Source organism: Alternaria rosae (assembly GCF_020736505.1).
Source record: "Alternaria rosae strain MPI-PUGE-AT-0040 chromosome Unknown BKA58scaffold_4, whole genome shotgun sequence".
Lineage (NCBI taxonomy): Eukaryota > Fungi > Ascomycota > Dothideomycetes > Pleosporales > Pleosporaceae > Alternaria > Alternaria rosae.
This window is the reverse complement of record NW_025763573.1, coordinates 3,066,159-3,089,081: the sequence shown is the minus strand read 5'-3', so window position 1 is coordinate 3,089,081 and position 22,923 is coordinate 3,066,159. Positions and strand designations below refer to the sequence as shown.

Genomic DNA, 22,923 nt, shown 5'->3' with positions numbered 1-22,923 from the left:
CTCGTCACACGTCACGTCACGTAAGGAGATTGCCGTTCCTAGCTAGGGAAGCAGCGCTTCCGAAGTCATGGAGATAATTCCCCGTTATATCGGTGCATATGTCATGATATGATGCCGTTCAATGTCCTTTACGATCGCTTCGCTCGAATCGTTGCTTCCTACTCTGTACCGTACCTTCGCTAGACCTTCCAACACCGTGGGCGCAAGAGACGCGCTTGAATCCTACGACACGCGACGACAATAACTGCGTCGAACAGACACACAAAATGCTCTTCAGCACAACTCTCAAGAAATGGAAGTCCAGCCTCAACCCTATAAAACCCTCATCGCACCCAAACCGACCCTCAAAACGTACTCAATCGGAAGAGAATCACGTTGCCATGCAGCTGCCAATACCACGATATAATTCCTCGACCCATTCGAATTCCGAAGCTGCGCTTCATCGACCGACGAGTCAGATTGTGTGCCATTCGCCGTTAGATAAGAGGAATAGGACAGGGAAAAGGAAGGGGAGGAGGAGTAAAGAGGAGCATCTCGAGAGAGGGGGTGATGGGAGTGGACTGAGGCATAAGACTTCTACACGGGTGTTGTTTTCGTCGACGCAGTTCGATAAAGTGGATGTGAAGAAGCCTGCTTGATGGGAGATAGCAATTATGATACATGGGTTCGGACAGCAGGATAGGAGATGGAACAGCCGCATCCGCAGGGGATGAGCAGAAGCGAATCATGAACGCCAATTTTCTATTACGAAATTAACTAATTTTTGGTCTCATTAAATGGACAGTACTCTTCACCATTACTGCCTCCCCGAAACATGCAAAGACCTGTTCAGTGCTTCAGCAATCTGATCTTCATCAAACCCTCCTGTACTAGTCCTCCTTGGTCCTGAGAATGCTTCTTGCTGACTGAGCTCTATCGCTTTTGCAAGGTCTTCGTCGTCGTCGCTCTGCGTGACCTGCTCACCATAGTCCTCTCTCCATTCGCCCGGTGAGATTGTTCGCGGTATAGCATTGTCGCTGGCACCTGGTGTGAGAAGTGGTTCGGCATCGAGCTCATATAGGTTTACGTCGTCGACATAAGTTGGCGGAAGGTTCCGATGCTGATCCTGATGCAGGAAGTCTTGCATGGGCCTAGGTGGGCCGCGACTTGCTTCGCTACGACGGTGAATCCAGTCGGGTACGTCACCTGGCATCTCAGGATATTCAGCGTGTTCATTGCGGCTTGCATAAGAGATGTTGCTGTCGCTTGCTGGTCGATCCATCATGACACTGAGACGCGCGTGCCGTTTTTCCCGAAGAGACTGTCTCTTGTTGAAAATTTTAGGACGTTCAGGCTTCGGCGAAGCTCCATGGGAGGCTTTAATCATCAGTTATATGTGTGGTGACACTAAGTCAGATGAATACGCACTGGTTCGCTTGAGGGGTTCGCCATCTGCGAGAAGCCTGGGAAAGCCGCTGATCGGAAAACCAGACTGCCCGTGTCGCATAGTTCGGTCGTCAGTCAGATGCAGATCAATCGACACGACTGCACTCTCTGACGCAACTGGTATGACGATCGAGTCCAGTCTAAACAAACCTCTCTCTGTCATGTCGCGGATGGTATGCCTTGTGACTGGTATAGATTGAGCTCCTTCGACGCGCATGGCTTCTTGTATACGAAAGAACGGCTGGAAATAAGGCGATTGGTGCTTGCGTATGTAGTCACCCAAGTCCCGAAGATTGTGGGAGCCTGCAGCAAATCTGCATTGGATGTTGCCTGGCGATCATTAGTCAGTTACTTCGATCGATGGAACAAACTAACCCTGCACAATGATATGATCGTCGGTGGGCCTGGAGGGGCAAGATCTCTCAAAGTAGAATGAACTAGCTACGAGTCGTTGCGCAATGTTCTTGATCTTTGTCTGCGCGCCATGTTTGCGAAGACTGGTCTTGATCTCTTCCAGTAGATTGTCGATCTGCGACTTGTCGTCCATCTTGGGTATCCGACTCATGGTTCTTGGATTGAAACGAATGTATCGCTCGGCTGCAGCGTACGGGGCCGTTCCGACGACGTCTTTACGGAACTCTCTCCATGTGGCTTCCGCATCCAAAGCACTCTCAACCCGTTGTTTGAATATAGTAAGCCACGATTCGATTTCGGGAAATGCTCTTAGTACAGGCATAGATCGTCTCAAGCGTGGCGTATCCTTGACCTGGCTGAATATCTTTCGAATCTGGAAACGCCTGCTATCGTAACGCGAGGCATTCAGAAAATTGTCGGTATCTGCGCCGTGTTGGCCAGTTCCTATGGACAGAAGAAGATCCGGAGGTCGCTGGTCGGCATCAGGCCAAAGAAGCTTGCTTTCGTAATTGGCGATGCGAACTGGGTTGTTGTGAAAGACAGCACCGTCCACGTAACCCTCCATTGTACGCGCGTTTCTGAACGGCTTGAAGTATGTCGGAGCGGCAGAGGTTGCGCGTGCAGCTTCTTTAATCAAGACGTCGTTCTTTGGGTCGTCAGGTCGAACCAACTGGTAGCCAATTTGCTCGTCCTCTGCGCGATTGTAGTTTGTAAATATGACTGCTTGTTCTGCAGTCTCAGTTGCAGAGGTTACCGCGACTTTGCACGCGCTAGCAACTGGAGTGTCACGTACTCCACCAAACATGGTCTCATCCTTGAAACACTCGTTGAATGCTTCTTCGAGAGGTTTGGTATGGTATTTGTTAGTTCCTAGGCTTACCCCTCCAAAGAACTTGGGTGTAAACGCCTTCTCCACCATCCTGAGGAAGAGTTGACTGCAGTGGTCTACAGACCAGTTTTTGACACCAAGACCGAGCGCCAAGATACCCCCAGTGCTGGTGCCAACGATGAGGTCAAAGAACTCTTGGACTTTGATACGACCACCTAGCTCCTGTTGTATTTGACGAAGGACTTCCAGAATAACTATTCCCCTTATACCACCTCCGTCAAGAGACAGAATCCGTAAGCCTGCCAGTGGAGGCTTGAAGTAGATCTCTACTGGTGTAGGAAATACGGCTTGGTGATCGTGCAGCGGACATGTGGCGACGGTGAAAGATCCTGAGAGTTCCCGATGTGGGCTGCCATAACCTTTGACACACGCTGTACAAAGCACATGTCCACAAGGCAAGGGATGCTCTGCCAGTTCCCTTAAGCAACAGAAACAGGTAGTGTGACTGACAAAGTTCTGTGCACCACCCATGTGGTGATAGAAGCCGGTAACGTTGGCCAAATGGAGTTTGTTGACCGTATCCTCCTCCTCAGCTGTTGGAGACTTCGTCATTTGCAAATCAAGCTTTGATTTGTTATCGATCAAATAATGCTTAAGGTATTCGAACCAGTCTTCATAGAACTTGTCAAATGTGAAGTCTGACTCATAGGGGCCAGATCCAATGACGCTGCCTCTTTGGTTTTGGTGTCCTTTCACATGTCGCTCCTTTACGTTTACACATCGTTCACCTCTTCTGTTGATGAAGGAACACGGCCAGAAGATAGCGCAAAAGTCGTCAAGAGCGCCATCACAGTGCGTCATGTATTGTGTTTCCAAGATCTGCTCTGCTGATCCTTTGAGATCCTGTCGAACGCAGTCCAAAAGTATACAAGAGGCCACCATGTGGCTCAGTTCCTTGAAGATCTTCCTGGGGTCGTCGAATTGAGACTTCATTGCAACGGCCAACTTCAGGACATGACCTCCAAAGTCTTGAGGTATTGGGTTGATCTTGAAGGAAATGTCCATGAAGTCGAATGGTGTATGAAGGTCCTGCGAGAAATGGTCGAATGCGCATTGTAGATAGACATTGAGGTTGTCAGAATTAGAGAGCATGCGCGATCTACGTTTGGCGTTAAACGACTCCAAGCATCGATGCGTGACCACTTGATGTAATTTCTTCACCTGCTCAGTGTATTAGTATATTACACTTGCGACTTTCCTCATTTGTGAGAGTACCTGTTCATCGATCATCATATATCTACCTTCGCCAGGTATTCGTACAACCGTGATCGAGGAGTAGTAACACTCAAGGAGATCCTTCATGGTGTGAATACGTCTGCCCCTCCCAACCCAATAGTCTCGTCGTTCACGATATGCTGGATCGCGACTGATAGCTCCGGCGACGTTGGACATGAGAAGTTCTGTCGCATACTCAGGGTTCCACTCCTTCTGGTCTACTTTGGTGTCTGTTGCGTTGAGTGCAATGACAGCGTGCGGGAGTGTAGGTTGGTTCACCGACTTCTCAAAGGAAGAGTCCGCCCATTTGATAAGCAATCCCAGCACTGTAGATTCGAACGTTCTATGGTGATGGCGTCAGCTTTTACTCCATTAAGACAATCGGTTATACACGATCGGTAGGCTACATGCTTTCGCATGATAATCACTTACTTTGCGTTGCGCAGAACGAACACAATGACATCGGAGAAGGTGTACAGAAGGCGAGGGTATAGTTCCGTAACAGCATATTGTCGTTTTGACTTATCGGGAGAGTTCGCCCACTTGATGTCTCTCTGGGTGCTGTGCAGGCTTTTGGTGACTTTGCGGCGTTTTCGGTGCTCACCTAATGCGATATCCTCCCTCCCTTTCTCTTTCTGTGGTGCGGTCGCGCCACTTCGATATTGTGCAGCCATAGGTGTATTTTCTCCACCCTCTAGGCCTTCACAGTCGGCGTAGAGCAGCGGGTATTCGGTGTTGTATGTGCTTGGATCACTGTACAAGTGTACGTCACCAGAAGTGGGTACGTTGCTGTTTGCTGATGTTCCTGCGACAGGCGATGGGAGACTCCAGTTCCGTGGCTGGCTCATGCGTTCTTGCTGATCGATGAGCATCTTGATAAGCGTACTCTTGCCTGCTCCGGTCTGACCGATGAAAGATACAAGTTGCGGGAAACGGTACTTAAACTCGCCAGAGTTACTATCCGCCATGATGGCAGAGTAACGACCATAGTCTTGGAAGGCAGGCGAATTTTGACTATTGCGGACCATTCCAAACCACGTTGTATCCTCATCTTCGATGTGTAGTATCTGCTGTTCTCTGTGCTCTCGAGGAGGAGTCAAAATGTCTCGTAGCCTCTTGACAACAGTTGGATTCGCCTTCTCATGCGGAAGGCCATCAGGCCCAGTGCGTCCCGCTTTGTGTGGGCCCTGTTTCCCCCAGCAGTCGTCGCAGAAGTTCATGTCGCAGTATGAACAGTCCCATACTGGAGACTTTTCAACCTCGCAGCTTTCGCACAGCCGTAGCGGAGAATCATCGAAGGTGACCTCAGTTCGATCGCGTGAGAGCGTATGCGATGGATCCAACGTAGGCTTTGGTCCATCCCGAAAGACACCAGTAGAGAACGATCCTCGAGGCCGACCGGTGCTCTTGGAAGATTCTGACCTGGACGTTTTGACTACAGGAATCTCTGGCGTATAGGAAGGTGGCCGTGAAATCATCGGATCGGCTGCTCTTCGGTACGGACTCGACATCTCGTCTGGAAGGCGTCGGACACCGGTAGTTCAATGGTAGATCATCAGAAAGAGCGCGCGATATCTCTGAGCAGGAAGAAAGACGCAGGCTCACTCTCGCCTGATGGCTGCTTTACACAAGGCTGGATTCTAGCCTGGTCTGATGGATGCATGTTGATACATGCAGATATTGGATAGCTTAGCGTAAGCAGGTCTGAGCTGCAGACTCCACGAACAGTAGCCCAATGTCGGGAGGAGTAGAGCGACGTTCCGCAAGCCATGAGAAGCCATTGCTGGCTTTAGACTGTCTGAGAAAACTGGCCCCCATCAATGACTGCACCGATCAACCTGCAAGAGCTCAGCCCATGCAGCCACCAAACTGCTCTAGGTTCGTGATGGACGCGAGGCTGAAGTCTCTTTGCCGCCGGTAGGTGCCTACCCGGAAGACGGGGAGTCCGTCGGCGGTGTGAAGTAGCACCGTTTAGCAGGTATCATATCCAATACTCAATAGCAGCCTCAAGTCATCAGAACGGAGGTTGTGTATTCCGAACTACTCTGCAGGATTAAACGGGACCGAAGGTCAGGGACGGGAGACGGGCATGCATGGTGCCCGGGCCAACACCTGAAGCGGCTGAGAAACACCCAGTGACGAATGGAAGGTTGGCATATCCATTTCCGGCGACTTGAGTGTGCGGCAGGTGAACGATATGGAGGGGGCGGACTTTGACCCAAAAGCAGGCGAAAAAGGCGGGATGAAGCGAAGCCGCGGCATGGTGTGCACACCCGGGGCCAGCTTATGTGAGCGAGAGGCTGCCCACAACAGATGATTTATGTAATGGACTTGGACTTCGGCGTGACCAGACATGCACTCCCTGAGATAGCATAAACACAAGAAGATGCATTCCGGGTCGTCAGCGCACGCGTCTCGGAAGTGACATCACGCGCGCCAGTTCGCGCCATGCCGCGTCGCGATGGCCCATGCTCCATCACAGCCATCCCACCCTCCTTCCGATGATGCTCACACCCCCAAGCGCAGCGCTAACCCCTGTCCAAACCACCAAACTGCCATATTGCGTTCCATACAATCCATGTTCACCAAGAGTTCCCGTCTTGATCAACGCCTCACTGATCGGCCCACTCACGATATTCCCAATACCCCTACCCATACACAAGAAGGAGAAGACCATAGAGCTCTCCATCTGTCCCGTACTTGTTTGCACCGCTCTCATGATGCCGGGCCAGGTATTCGCGAAGCTACCCGCGAAGAGTCCGTATGTGAAGCAGAAGATCAGCAATGGTGGTAGAGAAGTGCTGAAGCCCCAGATCAGGAAAGTGGAGATCATGGCACCGATGGTGGAAATGAGGATGGCGGTGGTGACATGTGTGCGATCGATGATGCTTCCCATGCTGACGGATCCAATGACTGCGGCGACATTGAGGAGGATGAGAGGAACAGCGGAAACTGCGCTGCTGAATCCTAATGCCTTGGTGTATGTGGGAAGGTCTTGATGTTGGAGCACAAAGTCAGTGTACTTTTCCAATGCGAAACGTATAGAGATACTTACAAATAGATGGTACAAAGAAACCCAAGCCTTGCAGGATGTTTCCAGATTGCAAAACCCAAAAGGTCTTGTTTGTGAGAAAGTTGAAAGTGATTCGACACCTAGTAGTTGCCGGGACAGGCAGCCGTGGTTTGATAAAGATTGTAACGGGTAGAAGAACTGCGAAGAGTAGGCCTGCCCATATGCGTAGCGTGTTGCGGAAGCCATAGCGATTGAGAAGGAACTGCAGCAATAGCGGAATGACGACGCCACCGAGTGCTGTACCTGCCCACATGATACCAAATGCAAGACCTTTGCGTCTTACAAACCATTCATCCAAGAGTATGATACAAGGACAGTACGCTATTGCGCCGCCAACACCATAAAAGATGCCTTGAGTAACAATGAGCTGCGGTACGGTCGTGCATAGCGAGCTCAGCCCAAGCGAAAGGCACATGGTAAATACACCAGCGACCATTGCCTTCCTCCTGTACTGCGGCCAGCGCGTGAACGAACCGAAAGTCAACGGCGCGATCATATACAAAATACCCATCGCTGAGGTGCCAATAGCTGGGATACCAGACGAACCGGCAAATTCTGGGGATGAACTATAGTACTCTTGAAAGATACCGTACGACCATGGAAAACCTATTGTTTACATTAGCAAACGTTTCAACGTAGATATTACTACGGAAGGAACGGGTTGGAAGAGATGCAGTCATGATAATACTACGAGAGCAAAGGCGTAGTCAATGAAACAATTCATACTCACCCCACACCATCATCTCCACCATAAACCCAGCTGCAACAAACAACCATGCATCTTTCCCGCCATCGGCCGGCGGTAGTAAAGACTCGTTCTCGTTCACGGGCTGCTCGTTCCATAGTTGGCTTGCTTCAAGCTCGAATCCCGATTGGTTGTCGGGCGTGGTGCCGGTGCTTGTAAGGGCCGATTGAGTTCTAGTCTCCATGATGAGCGCTGAACGTAGATACTGTCAGGATGCTGGTGCAGTAAATGTATGCAGAGGGCTTCATTTATATGGCAATTGATTCAGCACCGATGCTGGATGATATCAACGATAACTACATAGCGACTTGCTGACTGCAGGGTCCGCTGACCCAGATCGTGCCCAACGTGCCAAGGACGTTGAGCTGTTCATTTCTAACACAGGAAGAGAAAAGCGATCCCTTCTCGAAAGCGGGGCATGGAAATCTGGTAGACATGTCATAATTTGGAAAGGACGCATGGCGTTGATTTGAAAGCGCTTTCGGAGTGGACGACGTAGCGCATGTGGAATCCCGAGGGGCGCCGGAGCTCGGCATAAAGTGCTCCAGTGGCTTATCGGTATCGCAACGGAGTCGGAGGCAATACTGCACAGCTGCATACACATTTTTGATGGGAAAATATTTGATGAGAATTCTGTCAACAATTTGCGCGCCTGATATCGATCTTGCGGATCGTATTTGTTAGTTGAGCGCTAACTGTCCTTTGGTCGTAGCTCCCGTCGCACCCATGGTAGGCGAGAAACGACACCTTGTCTGTTCGGACGTAACATCCTACGCTTTCTCGGGCTCGTCCAACAGGTAGCCGTCCCTCCTACCGAGCACATCCTCGACGGTCTCATCTGTAAACTTCAAGTCCTCCTCAAGTGGCACCGTGTCTTTGATCTTCAGTAGCATCACTGGTAGCGCGACAATCAAGCTACCAGCCAACAGCACCCAACTGGATAGAAAGATATCCAGGTAAGGCCTCTTGAAGCCATCTAAGCGGAACACAATAGCTGCTCCAGCTGATTGAATGCCCTTGTAAAAGCCAGCGAAGTTGGCGAGCTTTCGGCTGTTGTTTGAGATGGCGCCCATGAACCTGAAGATGATTAGCAGAGAGCAATGCAGATGCGAAGATCGACGTACCAGTACACGCATGTCTGCCATGCTGCATCGTAGAAGCCGTAGCTTATGTACAACACTGCAGAGGCGGGGATAAGAAGTCAGTACATGTCTCACATGCAGTTCGTACAGCCAGAACTTACCCATCGGTCCGCCGTATCCGCTATCTTTCCAGTCGAAGTGGTGGCTACCATCTTCGCGACTATACTGCCGTTGAAATACATAGCCTCCTCCCCAAACGGCAAAAGTCAACACTAGCATGACTACCCAAGCAATTTTCGCCCTAGTAGTCCTTCTGATGTTCGGAAAGTCTAGGGCGAATCCGAACACACCAGCTCCAAGTATCTGCGCTAGCCAATACAGCGCATTATTCAGTGCGCGAGTCCGCACATTGAAACGAGCGTAGTTGACATCGTTGAACTGGTATGTGTAGAACCAGTTCGAAGCGAAGAACATCGGAAAGAGGAGTATGATATACGGATCCGTACGGAGAGTCTCCCAAAGACCAAAGATCTCGGACTGCCAGGTTGGATGTTTCATCATGATAATTCGGCTGCCGTCGCGACGTATGACGTGTTTGGCATCGATGAGTGTCCAGGAAAGACAGGCGCCGAGGAAGGTGAGGACCATAAAGCCTATGTATGTCTGGTCAGTGACGGCTGCTGGTCCATCTGCATTTTGTGTATTGAAGTTCAGCCCAAGCTGGACCAGGCTGCCAATAACAGCACCCATATTGAATATGCTGATATACGAAATCAGTTTATGTCTCACATGCAGTGCGTAGAGAGATACCTACATCCAGAACAAAGAGATGTACCGTCCCTTCAGCTTTTCTGGTGGATAGCTCATCATTATGGCACCTGCAAGACGTACGAAGTCAGTATATGTCTCACATGCATTTCGTACAGTCAAGTCTTACCTTGCGCCGACCACAGTATACCAGCGCAACATCCTAATAAGAAACCAGAGAAGACTACGTAGCCCAGGTTTTGTGTCTTGTTGAAGCAAAGCAATGCACTGACATAGACGCAATACCCCAGACCACCGAAGGAAAGCGCGACTCGAATACCGAGAACGTTGGTGATGGTGCCAGCGAAGAAACCAACAACTGCGAAGGTAGCATAGAGTGTAGTATTCGCAGCGTTGCTAGCGTGAGCGTCGTCGTCGAGACCTGCGGCTCCTATACCATTGACGGCGTTGAACATGCCTGCGTAAGATCAGTCAACTGTACGTTGCTACCAGATTGTGATGCTCACCAGGACACAAGAAGCAGACGAACGACACCAGGATCAACTGCGATTCGGGAGATGCATAGCATGGAATCTTGATGGGTCCGATTCTCAAGCTGCGGTATTTCCATCCTTTCGGTCTCTCGAAATCTCCATGGTCGTCGTTACGGACAGGCGCTCTTGCATTTGCCCATCCGGATTCGTCGAGCTTAGCCATTGGTACTCGTATGGCTGATGGGGTGTCTCGTGAGATTTAAGCCTTGTATTCAAGCAATCAATCGGCGAGCTGCAATGGTGGGAGTTCTCGATGTAAGAACAGGATGATGATGACTCTACCGCGGGAATCTAAAACGATGAGACAAAGGGAGAATTCAGAATGCTGGCTAGGCTGGTCTGTTCATCTTAGCAGCTGGTGTTCGATTGCTCACGTATGATGGGGCCAGGTCAATCCGATCTGCGGACGTCCATGCACTCGTGTTCTTCGATAGGTGGACTGATTGGCGCAGTGCATGATTGTGGCAGCGCAGTCTCGCTATCTTTGTCTCACCAGCTGTGTTACGAGACCTTCTTCATGCAGTGCGCCCGATCTTTGAGGCGGAAGCCATCCGTGCTTGGTATCGTTAAAATGCTGAAGTCCTGCTTAATCTCAGGATGCTGTTATCCGGTCGATATACTTCTGTTTGGTGCACTAGGATCGATTGCACGAGCAAGGCTCGACTGGAAGCTCACTTTGCGCAGCTCAGTCCTTCGCGTAAGATTGCTGTGTGCGGCGCGCATATGTAAGCCCGTGGCGTACCTTAACGCTAAATTGTGAACACACCCTGCATCCACAGACATGGCTCCGCCCACTGCGGAGATAGAGCCAAGATATGCGAAGTACCACTGGGAGTCACAGAAATTTATCAGCCCAGTAAGCTGAGAGGTCTGTGTGCTCGGAGTGAGGTGCGGAGGCCAAAATGGACGCATTGGGATAGGTTTCGGCCCCATCATCTTGCTCGTATGTCTACGCCTCTTTCCATCATATTGGCAAAGTCATTCGTACAAAATATGTGACAGGCGTATCATGGCGCGCATCGAACAATGGGGATAGTTGTGTTCGGCCCTTGGTGACCCTTTGAATTGCTTGACTTTCGAAGTGCACAAGCAAAGGTGCTGTGACACCAACAACCCCACCGGCCCCAATGGTAGAGACTTTTTATTTTTCTTCCATGTTTCTATTGGGCGGCAGAGTTCCAGATCGGCGTAGCTGTACTAAAAAGTTAATTAGTTCTCCCGTTCAGGCTCACCGCATGATCCACGGCGTTGTGGCGCAAGCCACGACCTGTGTAGCAATCGATGGCCGGTGCTTTTCACGTCACACTGCCTAGCATAGCGTCTGCGCAGCCAGCGATTCGATTCATCCTGGGACTCACACCCATCGCAGTGCAAATATCGATCATCAGCGATGGAGAGAGTTGCGATCACACCGGCGGATGCAGCTTCCGCTGTTTCGGTTCTTAATAAAACGGCTTGGGCGTTGTTCGTATCTCTTTCCGAACTTAACCTGGACGCGAAAACCAGCGATGCATCTCTTGACAATCTGGTGGGGGAGGTGAAGTCGCTCGGGATCGAGTGTTACCAGATTCACCTCAAACTGGCAGAAGTCGCAAGCAAGACCAAAACGGGATCACCTCCACCCTACGATGGCGATGGTAGAATGTGGAATTGTCTGGCAACTCAAGTCGAGGATGCAAGTCAGACGATAGATAGCCTGAACAAATTCGTCAATGCTGTCAGGATGGAACAGGCGGAAGAGGCCAGCCTTGTATTCCAGCCGCACCGCCTTGTCCAGCTGAACAATAGCAAGGACCAGATTGAAGAAATGGGAGCCGCTGTACACAGACACAGCGACAATCTGAGAACTATGTTACTCCTGATTCAGGCGTAGGTCCTTTCTTCCACCAAATTTGTTTTCAATCGCTGAACTGTTTCCCAGTGTTCTTTCCTATATTGCGCCTGTACAGCCCGAACAACGTCCTGCACCTGATGTCGTGAAGCTGCATCAAATGGTCAAAAAGCTACAACGTTCATCTCAGGTCGGTCCGCCATGGCGGTACTCTCATACCGAGGCGACCTTAATGCAGTATGCGCAGGAGGTTATTGTGAAAGGAATGAGCGCTCGGGAAGCCAACCCACGGGAAGACTTTGTAGTTCGTACCACACCCATGGCCTCTAGCGATCGCGATGTTGTTCCATGGATGAAGGCCGTTCAAGAGATACGAGAAGATCGGAAAGAGCCGGCGCCGTTGAAGAGTCCTAAGAGAGCGCTCAGTGTCGTGCGAGGTGCGGGTCCGCTACAGGGCGTACAAGAACGTGAGACGTCCGACTCGGACGACGACCTGGATACCGATTTCGCGAAAGCGGCCTTGAGCACAGGTTCACAAGCCTTCGACTCCGGAAATTGGGACGAGGCGGACTCTCTACTTCAAGAAGCTCTCAGAATTCTGCAGGGGCTGTCGACGCGCCAGCGGGCCTTCTGTGATGGGTTCCACTTATACTACAAGCTGGCGATCTGCACCTACTATGTCCAGGAACCTGTGGTTGCCGTAGAAGCTCTGATCGGCTTCGTTAATCAGCCAACAGACTCTGATCAACAGCGTGAATGCATCCACAACGCGACGCACTTGCTGTCTCAGTTATATGTCCGAATGAAGCATCTCGACCGTGCACGAGCCGAATGCGAGAAAGCCTTACAAGCAAGACGACGATTACTGGGAAAACGACATGCTTCTTCTCTAGAGTCCTTGGCTCTCATGGCTCACATTTACGTCTTGCTCAACAACCGTGCGCTTGCGAAATCGTGCCTTGCCATGATACCGGAAGCAAACCGAAAAGCCTCATTGAAGGCAGTCGAAGAATCGCTGCAAACGAGTGTAGAGCACCTTGACTTTTCTTCGCTTCTCTCGCGTGCGAGACCCTCCGAGACCGATGCGATAGGAGAGCGACCTCGCAGCAGACTCTCTGTAACAACCTTGGAAGCCTCGCCAGAACCTACTGGGAGCGACTCAGCATCTATGTCCATGGTACTGGCTGCCAACCCTTGGAAAGCGCCTCGAAGTGTTATATCCGAGAACGTGACTCTGGTGGATTCCAGCCCTCCGATGGAAAAATCGCAACCTTCTGCATCAAACAGAGTGGAATGGAGGCCGTCAGAGGATGGAAGTCGAATACAGGGCTACCCTCCTAGCCCGAGAAAAGCAGAACCAGTGGTTCCGAGCTCGGATAAGCCCAAGCATGTGGAGACATCCGAGGGAAAGCCCTTATCTCGCAAAGAGATACTTGGTCAAGTCGGATGCCAACCAAGGGATCGGACCGAAGAGGCTGTTTGCGATGGAGATGATGGAGCGTTGGCAGCTATCCTTAACAAGAGGAAGGGGTTCTGGCGCTCGAGTGTGCGTAAACGGGGCCGCCCAGAGCGAGTGACCGCGCTACACTTCGCCGCGCTTCTGGGAGAAGTGGGTATGGCGAGGGCCCTGATCCAAGCGGGTTTCAGCGTCAACGAAGTTCCTTTTGGCTACTCAACAACTCTAACGCCGCTCAACTTTGCTGTAGGCGCTCGACAAGTGGCCATGGTCGACTTGCTCACTGCTAACGGAGCGGTGCCAGCCGAGCCGGATACCTGGTCGACCTTGGCCGGACAGCTTATGAGTCGCTCTTGGCTGATCAAGACCACGTCGGATGCCGACAAGCACCTCGTTCCAAGCCAAATCATCGCAGTCATGGATATCTTGCTCAACCGCGGATGGGACATCAATGCACCGATGATGACGTCTGGGGGAACCGTGCTGCACCAAGCTGTTTCTTTCTGGACAGGCGCCTACAAATGGGATCTGAATCTTCGCGCCACAGTAACATCCTTCCTATGCGAGAGAGGAGCAAATCCGTTTCAAGCGAATGCAGAGGGCAAGAGCCCTTATGATATTGCCTCTGATTCGGAACATCGAGATCTCCTGGCGATCATCGAAGAACATTCCAGGTCGAGAAGGCTCACTGGCACGGCAGCCATGCCGGCTGAGCTGTCCAGTCATCAGTAACGAGGCCATCTAAGCTTGAGATTTGGACCTGGGTGACTAATCTCCAGCGTAATCAGTAATTGGGGTCAAAGGAAGTCTAAGTTGGTCAGCATCATCGCATGGTTTTGATCGTGCCATGCGTTGGAGACGAAATGGCTGCCATATAATGATCGAATCGGCTAATGTCTCATATATGCCTTATACGCAAGGTCACATCCTCGTAGATTCGCCTATGTACCTAGATGCGACGACTGGACAGACGGAAAACTGGAATTGAAGGAAAGGCTGGCCGTCCTCCTAGAAGAAGATAACGGGATCTGCCTGTAGTTGGCTGAGTCCAGGTAAAGAGTCATGCATGACAGTACAGAAGACATCGTGCGACGCCGGCGGATCATCCTGCTTATCCGTCAAAGGCGTAAGCCGCACATTGCGGACTTGGTTCTTCGCTTCAGGACTGAGATGGCGTATGAAGTCGAGAACAGGTAGATAATTAAATGCATAGAAATGGAACTGGTTCTCTGAGTAGATGATTTGCAGGCATTCGTGATAGATCAGGCGGTTCGTTCGCAGAATGTCCAGAGTCAAATGTCTATCTGGATGTGGGCGGCAGTTCTTGTTCCATTTTCTGTTGATGGATCGAGAGTCGCAGTCGGTGTACAGAATGAAGCGTTTGTTTGACGATGGTAAGACGTACCGGAAGATCTCTCTCCGGATTTCAGATGGGATGCGCAGTAATGGTGGATAGGTATCCAAGGGTGATATGGTCTCGGCTAGCGATATTTGCTTCTCTACACTCTCCTTTGAACGACGGTCCAGACGACGTAAGCGGATATCCTCCGTTGGCTTGGGTGTGGGCACCATCTATACACACGTCAGTGCTACTAAGGATCACGAGTACAGGATGACCTGACCTTCTTGGCAGATGTCTTGGCCGGCATGCTCGTCAAATGGGCGCTTACGGGAGAGAGTCTGTGGATGTGATCGGGGCTAATGGCAAGTCCTGCGATAGGTTCACCCTATGAGACGAAGCGGTCACGAAGTCACATGTGCCGTGTCAAAGTCACTACGCAGCACGGGATTGATCGTATGGATGCTGCGACGACGAGGAATCCAGGCTGGAGGTTTGGAGGTTATGCGATGGCGTACTGTGGCACAACGCATAGAAGGTTGAGAGAAGGTCGGAAGAAGGTTGTCAACAAGGGCACGGACGGCCTTGGCAACAAGACGGACGTGCCCTGGAAATGGAAAATTCACGGGAACGCGTTCCCCGCAGACAACTTGGAAACATACGGCTGCGCATACCCCTCACATTACACCGCCAGCTTTGTTCGAGTTCCAAAGCTTTTACGACCTGAATCCAAGTTTTTGTGTTTGCACCATCAGCCAGCATGTCGTTCGGCGGTCAAACACCGACCATTGTGGTGTTGCGGGAGGGTAGGTGCCTGGACACTTTTTTGATGCACACGTAGCTTACAGCCTCAGGTACCGATCAGTCACAGGGTCGCGGGCAGGTAATATCAAACATCAACGCCTGCCTCGCTGTGCAGGCCACGATCAAGGGCACCCTAGGACCGTATGGCGGTGATCTGCTCATGGTCGACGAGAATGGCAGGCAGACAATCACCAACGACGGCGCCACAGTCATGAAGGTAAGTTGTGCTACATTACCTCATTCTATACACTAATACTAACTGCATGCAGCTTCTCGACATCGTCCACCCCGCCGCCCGCGTCCTCACCGATATCGCACGATCGCAAGACGCCGAAGTGGGCGACGGTACCACATCCGTTGTCGTTATCGCCGGAGAGATACTGAAGGAGATCAAGGACTTTGTCGAGCAGGGAGTCAGCAGCCAGACCATCATGAAGGGTCTGCGGAGAGCATCGCATCTTGCTGTCAACAAGATCATGGAGATTGCTGTAGACACCGCCGAGGGCAACCAGCGGGATACCCTCCAAAAGCTCGCCGCGACTGCCATGAGCAGCAAGCTCATTCACAGGAACGCCGACTTCTTCACAAAGATGGTCGTAGACGCTGTACTTTCGCTGGACCAGGACGAATTGAACGAGAAGCTCATCGGAGTAAAGAAGATTACCGGCGGTGCTCTCCAGGACTCACTGTTCGTCAACGGTGTCGCATTCAAGAAGACCTTCTCATACGCCGGTTTCGAGCAGCAACCGAAGACCTTCAAGCAGCCCAAGATTGTCTGCCTGAACGTCGAACTCGAGCTCAAGAGTGAGAAGGACAACGCTGAGGTACGGGTAGAGCAGGTCTCGGAATACCAGGCGATTGTCGACGCAGAGTGGCAGATCATCTACAACAAGATGGAAGCGCTTTACAAGACGGGCGCCAAAGTTGTTCTGAGCAAGCTCCCCATCGGCGATTTGGCGACACAGTACTTTGCCGACCGCGACATCTTCTGTGCCGGACGAGTAGCCGCAGACGATCTTGACCGTGTATGCCGAGCAACAGGCGCGAGCCTCCAGTCTACCTGCTCGGACATTCAGAGCAAGCATCTCGGAACCTGCGAATCCTTCGACGAGCGACAAATCGGTGGCGAGCGTTTCAACTTCTTCCAGGGCTGCCCAGAGGCCAAGACTTGCACATTGGTGCTCCGTGGTGGCGCAGAGCAGTTCATCGCCGAGGTCGAGCGAAGCTTGCACGACGCGATCATGATTGTCAAGCGTGCGATCAAGAACAGGAACATCGTTGCCGGAGGTGGTGCCGTCGAGATGGAGATTTCATCATACCTACACAACTACGCCGACAAGAACATCCCGCACAAGCAACAACCTATCATCAAGGCGTTTGCGAAGGCACTCGAGGTCATTCCTAGGCAACTGTGCGACAATGCCGGTGTTGACGCGACAGACATCCTCAACCGACTTCGCGTAGAGCACAAGAAGGGCAATATTTGGGCGGGTGTCGACTTCACAACTGAGAGCATAGCAAACAACATGGAGAAGTTCGTGTGGGAACCTAGTCTGGTTAAGGTCAACGCTCTGCAGGCGGCGACAGAGGCTGCCTGCCTCATCTTGAGCGTTGACGAGACAATCAGTATGTGAAACCATGTCGTGTAGTAAGCAAGTACTAACAACAAGCAGAGAACCAGGAGTCACAGCAACCGCAAGCGCCCAACAGGCCGCTACCACCAGGCGCCGCCCAGAGGGCACTTGGCGGAAGAGGACGTGGCCGCGGCATGCCCAGACGGTAAAGACACAGAGACAAGAGAAGGGGTGTATACCACAACACGGACACGCTTGTGCTACGCCACGTCGTAGAGACAGCTGTCTATGAATAATGCGAAAAGGAAGAATTGAACAACGTCACGTTCACACGTCTGTGCAGCTTTCATGGACTTCTCACAACCATTTGCTAATGCAGTGACCGTTATCGGCAGTCCTTCATTGCTAACATTCAACTCCGCATCTTTGACTCCTACTCCTTGACCCCCCTCTCATCCCAGCTCATCCCGTAACTCTTAACCCTACTAAAGTAAAACGCACGATCATTCTTCAGTCCAAACTCGGCCCAATCATCCGTCAACCGATTATAACTCCAGTACCCTTGCCAAACCAGTTTATTGTTCTTAGCCCCCCTGCCCGCATTCCCAAAAGCAAGTGCCATCTTATACATGTACTTTGGCGTCGCTCCCGGTTTCTCAATATGCACCGTACCTTCCTGTTCCCCACTACCCGGTTCAGGTCCACTCATACGCCAGCGACCCAAAACGGCATCTTTCATCGGCGCGCTAGGTAAGTTGTGATGGTTCTTGTGGATGTGCTCGGTGTAGAGGTAAGGCACTACGTCTGCGGGTTCCGTAGTGGTGAGCAGCGAGATGCACGTTCCGTCGCGGAGGAAGCGTAGGTAGCGGAAGTAGGTTACGATGTGAATGGGTGAGTTCCAGGAGGAGGTTGTCGGCTGAGCTTGGCCCGGGCGCGTGTAGTTTACTGTGCTGATGTAGCAGCCGTTGAAGCGGATGCGGGGGCGTTGGCGGAAGAGGGTGCGGTAGGTGGGGTAGGGGGTTGGCACGAGGAGTTGGGTCAGGAGTGCTGGAGAGAGTGGTTCAGACTCGGGTTCTGTCTCTTCGCTGTCGGATAGAGAGAGGTCGGCGGTGCCTAGGGTTATTCCGCCAGTATGGTCGTCGCTAAGTGGTTTCCCGCCTACTTCGCATGACCAGGTGTAGTGCATGGACGTGAAGCCATATTCAGGCCCGAGAGCTAGTCGTTTCCAGACGCGGTCTTCTGTGGTTATGAGGTAGGCGAGGCGTTTGCACACTTGGGCTAGACGGGCAAATGATGCTATGTCTTGTACGGCGAGTTGCTCCAGAATCTCCACGATGATTTCTTCTGGGATGTTGGAGATTGGACTTGGTGGCGTGGGACTGAATTCTGTTGGTGGTAGTTCGCCGAGGATGGAGGTGCTCGCGAATTCGCTGATCAGATTCTGATACGAAGGCGAAAGGCCATGTAGGGAGTGGTGGGCGGTATTAGGCACTGTCGCAGAGACATTGGATGGGTTGGGGTCCTGGAGCTTAGGCACGGCAGATGATGGAGCAGCTGATGGAGCCGATGCATTTGCCGCTTGTGCAGCTTTGAGTTTCTTGAAGTATGAGGGCGGGAAGTGCTTAGCCTTGTAGGTTTCTTGGACTCCTGAGTCGAGCTTGAACGCTTTTCTGTATAGATCCACACTGTCACCGAGGCTACCTTGACTCTCTTTCTCTACGGCTTTCTCATAGTGTTCTAACGCAGACCTTGGTTCAGCCTCCTCAGCAATAGCGGCAGCGGTCTGGGCACTGGTTTCATCAAGTCTCTGGCCATGTTGCTTCTCGCCCAGATTGTGATACGTGTAAGAGTTGACTTCGTCGCCGCCTTCTAAGCTCAAGCTCCGAGTACGAGTATGATGTTGAGCATCCGACGCATTGCTTTTGTTTGGATGAGGTTTGCCGGTGGATGAGGAAGTAGTGGTGGGCTTTGCGGATGCCGACGATGCAGGCGTCTTACCCTTGGCCCGGGCAGTGACTTCTTCTCTCCATTTCTGGCGGAAAGACTCAAGCTCGGCCTCGGTGTTGGTGGGAACGTCCTTAGGATCCATGGTAACAAACTTGGCCAAGATCGGTAGTACTTGTCGGTTAGATGCGGTATGTCCGAAGTCGCAGGTGTCAACAGGAACAGGGTTCGATGAAGAGGCTAGCAGCAGGTTTTTAGTAAAAATACATAATACAACGAAGTGTGACTCAGGACAATGTTCCGTTCACAGTAATTAGGCGTGCATGAAAGGGCCTGTGAAGTCACGGCGAGGCGATGATGGGCGCCACTCGATCCATGATCTAGCCCGACCCATGCGCCATCTGATAAGCCAACGCCCTTTCTTTCTGGCATTCGGCCGGCGGTCCAATCACTCGGCGGGGGCGCAACGTGGGCGGCGCGGGAATGACGCGCCAAAAGTGCGTAGTTTCCGATAATTAAGTCCTTGCGTCAAAGCTTCCGTCGCCTTCGTCACCACTTGTACCTGCCTATCACCCCAGAAAACAATGCGCAGTACGCCCTTTTCGCGCATCCAGCCCTCTGACACCACAACCCTCATCGCTGAGAGGTAACACGCCGTTCCGCTGCCATTCCGACCAAGGGCAACATGGCCACGGCCACCCAGCGAGCCGAGGAAGCGGACCCGAGCGGTGTGGGCGAAGTGTCGCTCGGACAAAAGATGTTGTCTGCCGTATCTGGCAGTGTCCTCACGTCGCTACTAGGTATGTTATATCTGTACAGTTCTAATATGTATCCTTCCGATTGTGTTGTTCTCGTCCCGTCTCAACACTGCACATCTGGGTACTCGCACCATGGGACTTGATACTGACAATTACAAGTCACACCCCTCGACGTCGTCCGCGTACGATTACAATCACAAGAAACCGTCTCGAGCACAGCGCCAAGGTCACGCGGGTACGGTGCAACACTCACTCAATTCCGCGATTTGCCTCCGAACCTCGGCATATCGTCTTGCTGTAGAGAAGTCTTCTGGATGAACAACAAGGCACCTTTCTGTGTGGCGGGGCCGACCATGGCACCCATCAACCCCGCCGATCTGAGCTGTGCGGTAGAGGAGGTTGAACGGAAGACAATAAATAGCACATGGGATGGGCTACGCAAGATTGCACAGAATGAGGGACCGCGGACACTCTGGAGAGGACTGTCACCAACACTGGTCATGGCAGTACCTGCAAATGTCATCTACTTCGCCGGATACGATTGGCTGCGGACAGCGCAAGCTTCGCCACTACGACAAACTGTATCCGATGCGTACATACCATTAGTGGCGGGAGCGACTGCCCGAATACTTGCTGCGATAGCGGTAGGCCCAATCGAAATATTCCGAACACGAATGCAGGCAGCGAACTCCACCGCCACCGCCGCCGGACATTTTCGAGACACAATGGACGGACTGAAAGACATGGTCGGCAACCAGGGAGTCTTCAGTCTATGGCGGGGCCTCACATTGACCCTCTGGCGCGACGTACCCTTCTCGGCCTTCTACTGGTGGGGTTATGAAGCCACAAGAAACGTTTTAACCGATCAACGAGGACGGAGAGAGGCAAGAAACGATGGTTTCGAGTTCCGCATGGGCCGCGGTGAGGAGAGGGTACAACGAAGAAGCAGATCTCGAAGTCAGGAAAACCACAGAGATACACTGGTCGATAGCTTCATTGCCGGTGCCACCTCAGGAGCAGTCGCGGCCTTTGTCACCACACCATTCGATGTTGGAAAGACACGACAACAAGTTGCGCGGCACATGGGCGAGACCGCCAAAGACATCGCGAACTCGACACGGCCAGAAGACCAATCTATGCCACGATTCCTGATGCACATCTACCGCGAACAAGGCATGCCAGGCTTGTTCAAGGGTTGGGCTGCCAGATGTCTCAAGATCGCACCGGCGTGTGCTATCATGATCAGTTGCTACGAATTCAGTAAGAAGATGGCCCTGGATATGAATGAACGACGAGAACGGGAACGACAGGAAGCATGATTTGCCACACTTCACAGCACCGACCCTGGTGCAGCTTACACTTCGCATCGAGCACTCACGTTTTTGGCTTCACATTTTTCATGACGATTGCATAACGGCGCATTAGGAGCATGATGGTCGAAACCCACTCACACTTGCATTGACGGCGTTTCTTGCAGATAGCGGGCGGTCTTTTCTTTGAGCCATAAGTATGGTCGACAGCGATACCAGCGAATACGTTTTGCGCATTACATGTGCAATATTCCATAATGTAAAACACACATTACTAATCACGTTGACTTTCCCCTTTAGTGATGCCTCTATCAGGTTCCTCCAGGAATCCGAAGAAGGCGTGCTGACACTGCTCCGCTTGAGTGACGTATATCTCATGTCCCGGGCCCTCGACAAGCACCAGCCTACTTCCTTCAATCTTCTCGGCCAAAGCTTCCATATCTTCGACTTTAACAGCAGCACTTTGTGTCGGCGATAAAATCAACGTCGGTACTTTAATCCTCTCCAACCACGGCCTCGCGTCCAATGTTGACAGGAACTCCGCATATTGAGCCAATCCCTCACCGTCACTTATGGCAATCTGTTCCAAGTACCAAGGAAGATATTGCGGATCTGACACTGGAACAGTACCAGGAATACGCGCCAACTCTTCTGCCCAACCCCGCGACCCAAGCTCCCTGCATGCCGTCGGCCAGTCCTTCCTACCGAAAGCGAAGAGCTGTAAAGCTTGTGGAGGCAGATGAGTCGGTGTAGAGCATACAGTCAGACTCAAAAGTTTCTTTGGGTATTTGGCCGCGAATATCTCGCCCAAGATACCTCCTGTCGATTCACCGAAGAAATGCACTTTCTGCACGCCGAGTTGATCAAGTGTATCAACCATCTCTCCTAGTATCGTATCTAGGGTATAGTCATACTTTTCTGATTTTGGGGGGTAGCTGGAGTATCCATGGCCTCGCAAGTCCCGTCGTATGACACGGTATTTGCGAGATAGAACGGGAACCCAGTGGTACCAGAAGGCGGCGTGACGCCCGAAACCGTGCTGTATCAAGATTGTTTCTCGTGGTTTCCAGGGGTCAGTAAAGTCGTTGAGTATATAGTGGGTTCGTTGGCCGGAAGGGTGGTGGATGAATGTTCGACCGGAGGCGTCGTGTTCTAAGGGCATGTTGAGGATGGGGCGTTGCGCGTTGAGGCTTCGGATTCGTTGTGTGCTCAGCACCTTTTACCGTCCAGACATACTTGCTTGTTTCTAACCTCACGCTCATACCTAATGCCGACCCGGTCTCACTAGCATCCTGTTGTAGAATCCTGGGGTACAGCGGCTTGTGGGGCCCATGTTGCGGGGAAGCTGCAGGGTCCACGAGCTACCTAGGTATACCCCAACTCTTGGAACTATGCAGCCTCACGAATAGCGGCGTTAAACTTTAGAAGACCAGAAGTTAAAGGTTATTTTAATAGAACAACAACATTACAGGTCACTGTCTGGGTGCTTCATGGTGGACTTTCAAGTGGTTGAACAATTCCAAGGTTTCTCCATCTGCACACGGCCAACATCCACCATGGCTATTATTGACATCATTCAGACAACATGGCAATCGTCTTATGTTATCAAAATTGGGCTGATTGCTACAACACCAATACTTCTTCTCTTAACAATGTACTTTATCGTCGTACCCAACGCCATCAAGGTAACACCCTCCATGAGATAACCCAGCTCATGTCTCACTGACTCGGACCGCAGGACTCAAGACGTCGACATCTCCCAC

At 51.7% G+C, this 22,923-nt stretch overlaps 9 protein-coding genes across 9 annotated transcripts; 3 read left to right on the top strand and 6 right to left on the bottom strand.

The window, feature by feature from the left end:
* Window positions 1-796: 796 nt before the first annotated feature.
* Window positions 797-5,454, bottom strand: BKA58DRAFT_439393 (uncharacterized protein; the record flags this gene model as incomplete). Its single annotated transcript, XM_046173685.1, has 5 exons — window positions 797-1,356; window positions 1,408-1,755; window positions 1,801-3,889; window positions 3,944-4,286; window positions 4,376-5,454. 5 exons carry the CDS (start codon window positions 5,452-5,454, stop codon window positions 797-799), a joined length of 4,419 nt encoding a protein of 1,472 aa, XP_046026905.1.
* An 867-nt stretch (window positions 5,455-6,321) lies between these two features.
* On the bottom strand, window positions 6,322-8,363 carry BKA58DRAFT_164648 (major facilitator superfamily domain-containing protein). Its single transcript, XM_046165054.1, has 3 exons — window positions 7,747-8,363; window positions 6,999-7,622; window positions 6,322-6,937 (listed from the first exon to the last, which is right to left on the bottom strand). Exons 1-3 carry the CDS (start codon window positions 7,943-7,945, stop codon window positions 6,420-6,422), a joined length of 1,341 nt encoding a protein of 446 aa, XP_046026904.1. The 5' UTR covers window positions 7,946-8,363; the 3' UTR covers window positions 6,322-6,419.
* Window position 8,364: 1 nt separating this feature from the next.
* Window positions 8,365-10,413, bottom strand: BKA58DRAFT_164655 (major facilitator superfamily domain-containing protein). The gene is made up of 6 exons (XM_046165055.1): window positions 10,118-10,413; window positions 9,781-10,068; window positions 9,658-9,721; window positions 9,005-9,603; window positions 8,886-8,940; window positions 8,365-8,838 (listed from the first exon to the last, which is right to left on the bottom strand). The coding sequence occupies exons 1-6, from the start codon at window positions 10,305-10,307 to the stop codon at window positions 8,532-8,534; spliced, it is 1,503 nt and encodes a 500-aa protein (XP_046026903.1). The 5' UTR covers window positions 10,308-10,413; the 3' UTR covers window positions 8,365-8,531.
* A 1,121-nt stretch (window positions 10,414-11,534) lies between these two features.
* BKA58DRAFT_420521 (uncharacterized protein) lies at window positions 11,535-14,307 on the top strand (the record flags this gene model as incomplete). The annotated part of the gene is made up of 2 exons (XM_046172740.1): window positions 11,535-12,013; window positions 12,066-14,307. The coding sequence occupies 2 exons, from the start codon at window positions 11,535-11,537 to the stop codon at window positions 14,161-14,163; spliced, it is 2,577 nt and encodes an 858-aa protein (XP_046026902.1). The 3' UTR covers window positions 14,164-14,307.
* Window positions 14,308-14,309: 2 nt separating this feature from the next.
* BKA58DRAFT_383875 (uncharacterized protein) lies at window positions 14,310-15,333 on the bottom strand. Its single transcript, XM_046170219.1, has 2 exons — window positions 15,102-15,333; window positions 14,310-15,003 (listed from the first exon to the last, which is right to left on the bottom strand). Exon 2 carries the CDS (start codon window positions 15,001-15,003, stop codon window positions 14,440-14,442), a length of 564 nt encoding a protein of 187 aa, XP_046026901.1. The 5' UTR covers window positions 15,102-15,333; the 3' UTR covers window positions 14,310-14,439.
* Window positions 15,334-15,404: 71 nt separating this feature from the next.
* Window positions 15,405-17,469, top strand: BKA58DRAFT_164599 (T-complex protein 1 subunit eta). Its single transcript, XM_046165052.1, has 4 exons — window positions 15,405-15,576; window positions 15,625-15,791; window positions 15,844-17,200; window positions 17,248-17,469. Exons 1-4 carry the CDS (start codon window positions 15,531-15,533, stop codon window positions 17,355-17,357), a joined length of 1,680 nt encoding a protein of 559 aa, XP_046026900.1. The 5' UTR covers window positions 15,405-15,530; the 3' UTR covers window positions 17,358-17,469.
* Window positions 17,464-19,605, bottom strand: BKA58DRAFT_164619 (uncharacterized protein). Its single transcript, XM_046165053.1, has one exon. It carries the CDS (start codon window positions 19,235-19,237, stop codon window positions 17,582-17,584), a length of 1,656 nt encoding a protein of 551 aa, XP_046026899.1. The 5' UTR covers window positions 19,238-19,605; the 3' UTR covers window positions 17,464-17,581.
* Window positions 19,408-21,441, top strand: BKA58DRAFT_383873 (mitochondrial carrier domain-containing protein). Its single transcript, XM_046170218.1, has 2 exons — window positions 19,408-19,892; window positions 20,010-21,441. Exons 1-2 carry the CDS (start codon window positions 19,778-19,780, stop codon window positions 21,167-21,169), a joined length of 1,275 nt encoding a protein of 424 aa, XP_046026898.1. The 5' UTR covers window positions 19,408-19,777; the 3' UTR covers window positions 21,170-21,441.
* Window positions 21,435-22,631, bottom strand: BKA58DRAFT_360052 (Alpha/Beta hydrolase protein; the record flags this gene model as incomplete). The annotated part of the gene is made up of 1 exon (XM_046168746.1): window positions 21,435-22,631. Exon 1 carries the CDS (start codon window positions 22,320-22,322, stop codon window positions 21,435-21,437), a length of 888 nt encoding a protein of 295 aa, XP_046026897.1. The 5' UTR covers window positions 22,323-22,631.
* Between the last annotated feature and the right edge of the window lie 292 nt (window positions 22,632-22,923).

What these genes read in the sequence shown, in the direction of transcription:
- BKA58DRAFT_164648 (XM_046165054.1), bottom strand. Translation starts at nt 7,945, where the DNA reads ATGGAGACTAGAACTCAATCGGCCCTTACAAGCACCGGCACCACGCCC. An exon ending in GGTGGAGATGATGGTGTGGG is followed by an intron (nt 7,623 to 7,746) that starts GTGAGTATGAAT and finishes TGTAAACAATAG; the next exon opens with GTTTTCCATGGTCGTACGGT. An exon ending in TTTCTTTGTACCATCTATTT is followed by an intron (nt 6,938 to 6,998) that starts GTAAGTATCTCT and finishes TCCAACATCAAG; the next exon opens with ACCTTCCCACATACACCAAG.
- BKA58DRAFT_164655 (XM_046165055.1), bottom strand. Translation starts at nt 10,307, where the DNA reads ATGGCTAAGCTCGACGAATCCGGATGGGCAAATGCAAGAGCGCCTGTC. An exon ending in CGTCTGCTTCTTGTGTCCTG is followed by an intron (nt 10,069 to 10,117) that starts GTGAGCATCACA and finishes GATCTTACGCAG; the next exon opens with GCATGTTCAACGCCGTCAAT. An exon ending in TACATCTCTTTGTTCTGGAT is followed by an intron (nt 9,604 to 9,657) that starts GTAGGTATCTCT and finishes TTCGTATATCAG; the next exon opens with CATATTCAATATGGGTGCTG.
- BKA58DRAFT_383875 (XM_046170219.1), bottom strand. Translation starts at nt 15,003, where the DNA reads ATGGTGCCCACACCCAAGCCAACGGAGGATATCCGCTTACGTCGTCTG.
- BKA58DRAFT_164599 (XM_046165052.1), top strand. Translation starts at nt 15,531, where the DNA reads ATGTCGTTCGGCGGTCAAACACCGACCATTGTGGTGTTGCGGGAGG. An exon ending in CATTGTGGTGTTGCGGGAGG is followed by an intron (nt 15,577 to 15,624) that starts GTAGGTGCCTGG and finishes TTACAGCCTCAG; the next exon opens with GTACCGATCAGTCACAGGGT. An exon ending in GAGCGTTGACGAGACAATCA is followed by an intron (nt 17,201 to 17,247) that starts GTATGTGAAACC and finishes AACAACAAGCAG; the next exon opens with AGAACCAGGAGTCACAGCAA.
- BKA58DRAFT_164619 (XM_046165053.1), bottom strand. Translation starts at nt 19,237, where the DNA reads ATGGATCCTAAGGACGTTCCCACCAACACCGAGGCCGAGCTTGAGTCT.
- BKA58DRAFT_383873 (XM_046170218.1), top strand. Translation starts at nt 19,778, where the DNA reads ATGGCCACGGCCACCCAGCGAGCCGAGGAAGCGGACCCGAGCGGTGTG. An exon ending in TGTCCTCACGTCGCTACTAG is followed by an intron (nt 19,893 to 20,009) that starts GTATGTTATATC and finishes GACAATTACAAG; the next exon opens with TCACACCCCTCGACGTCGTC.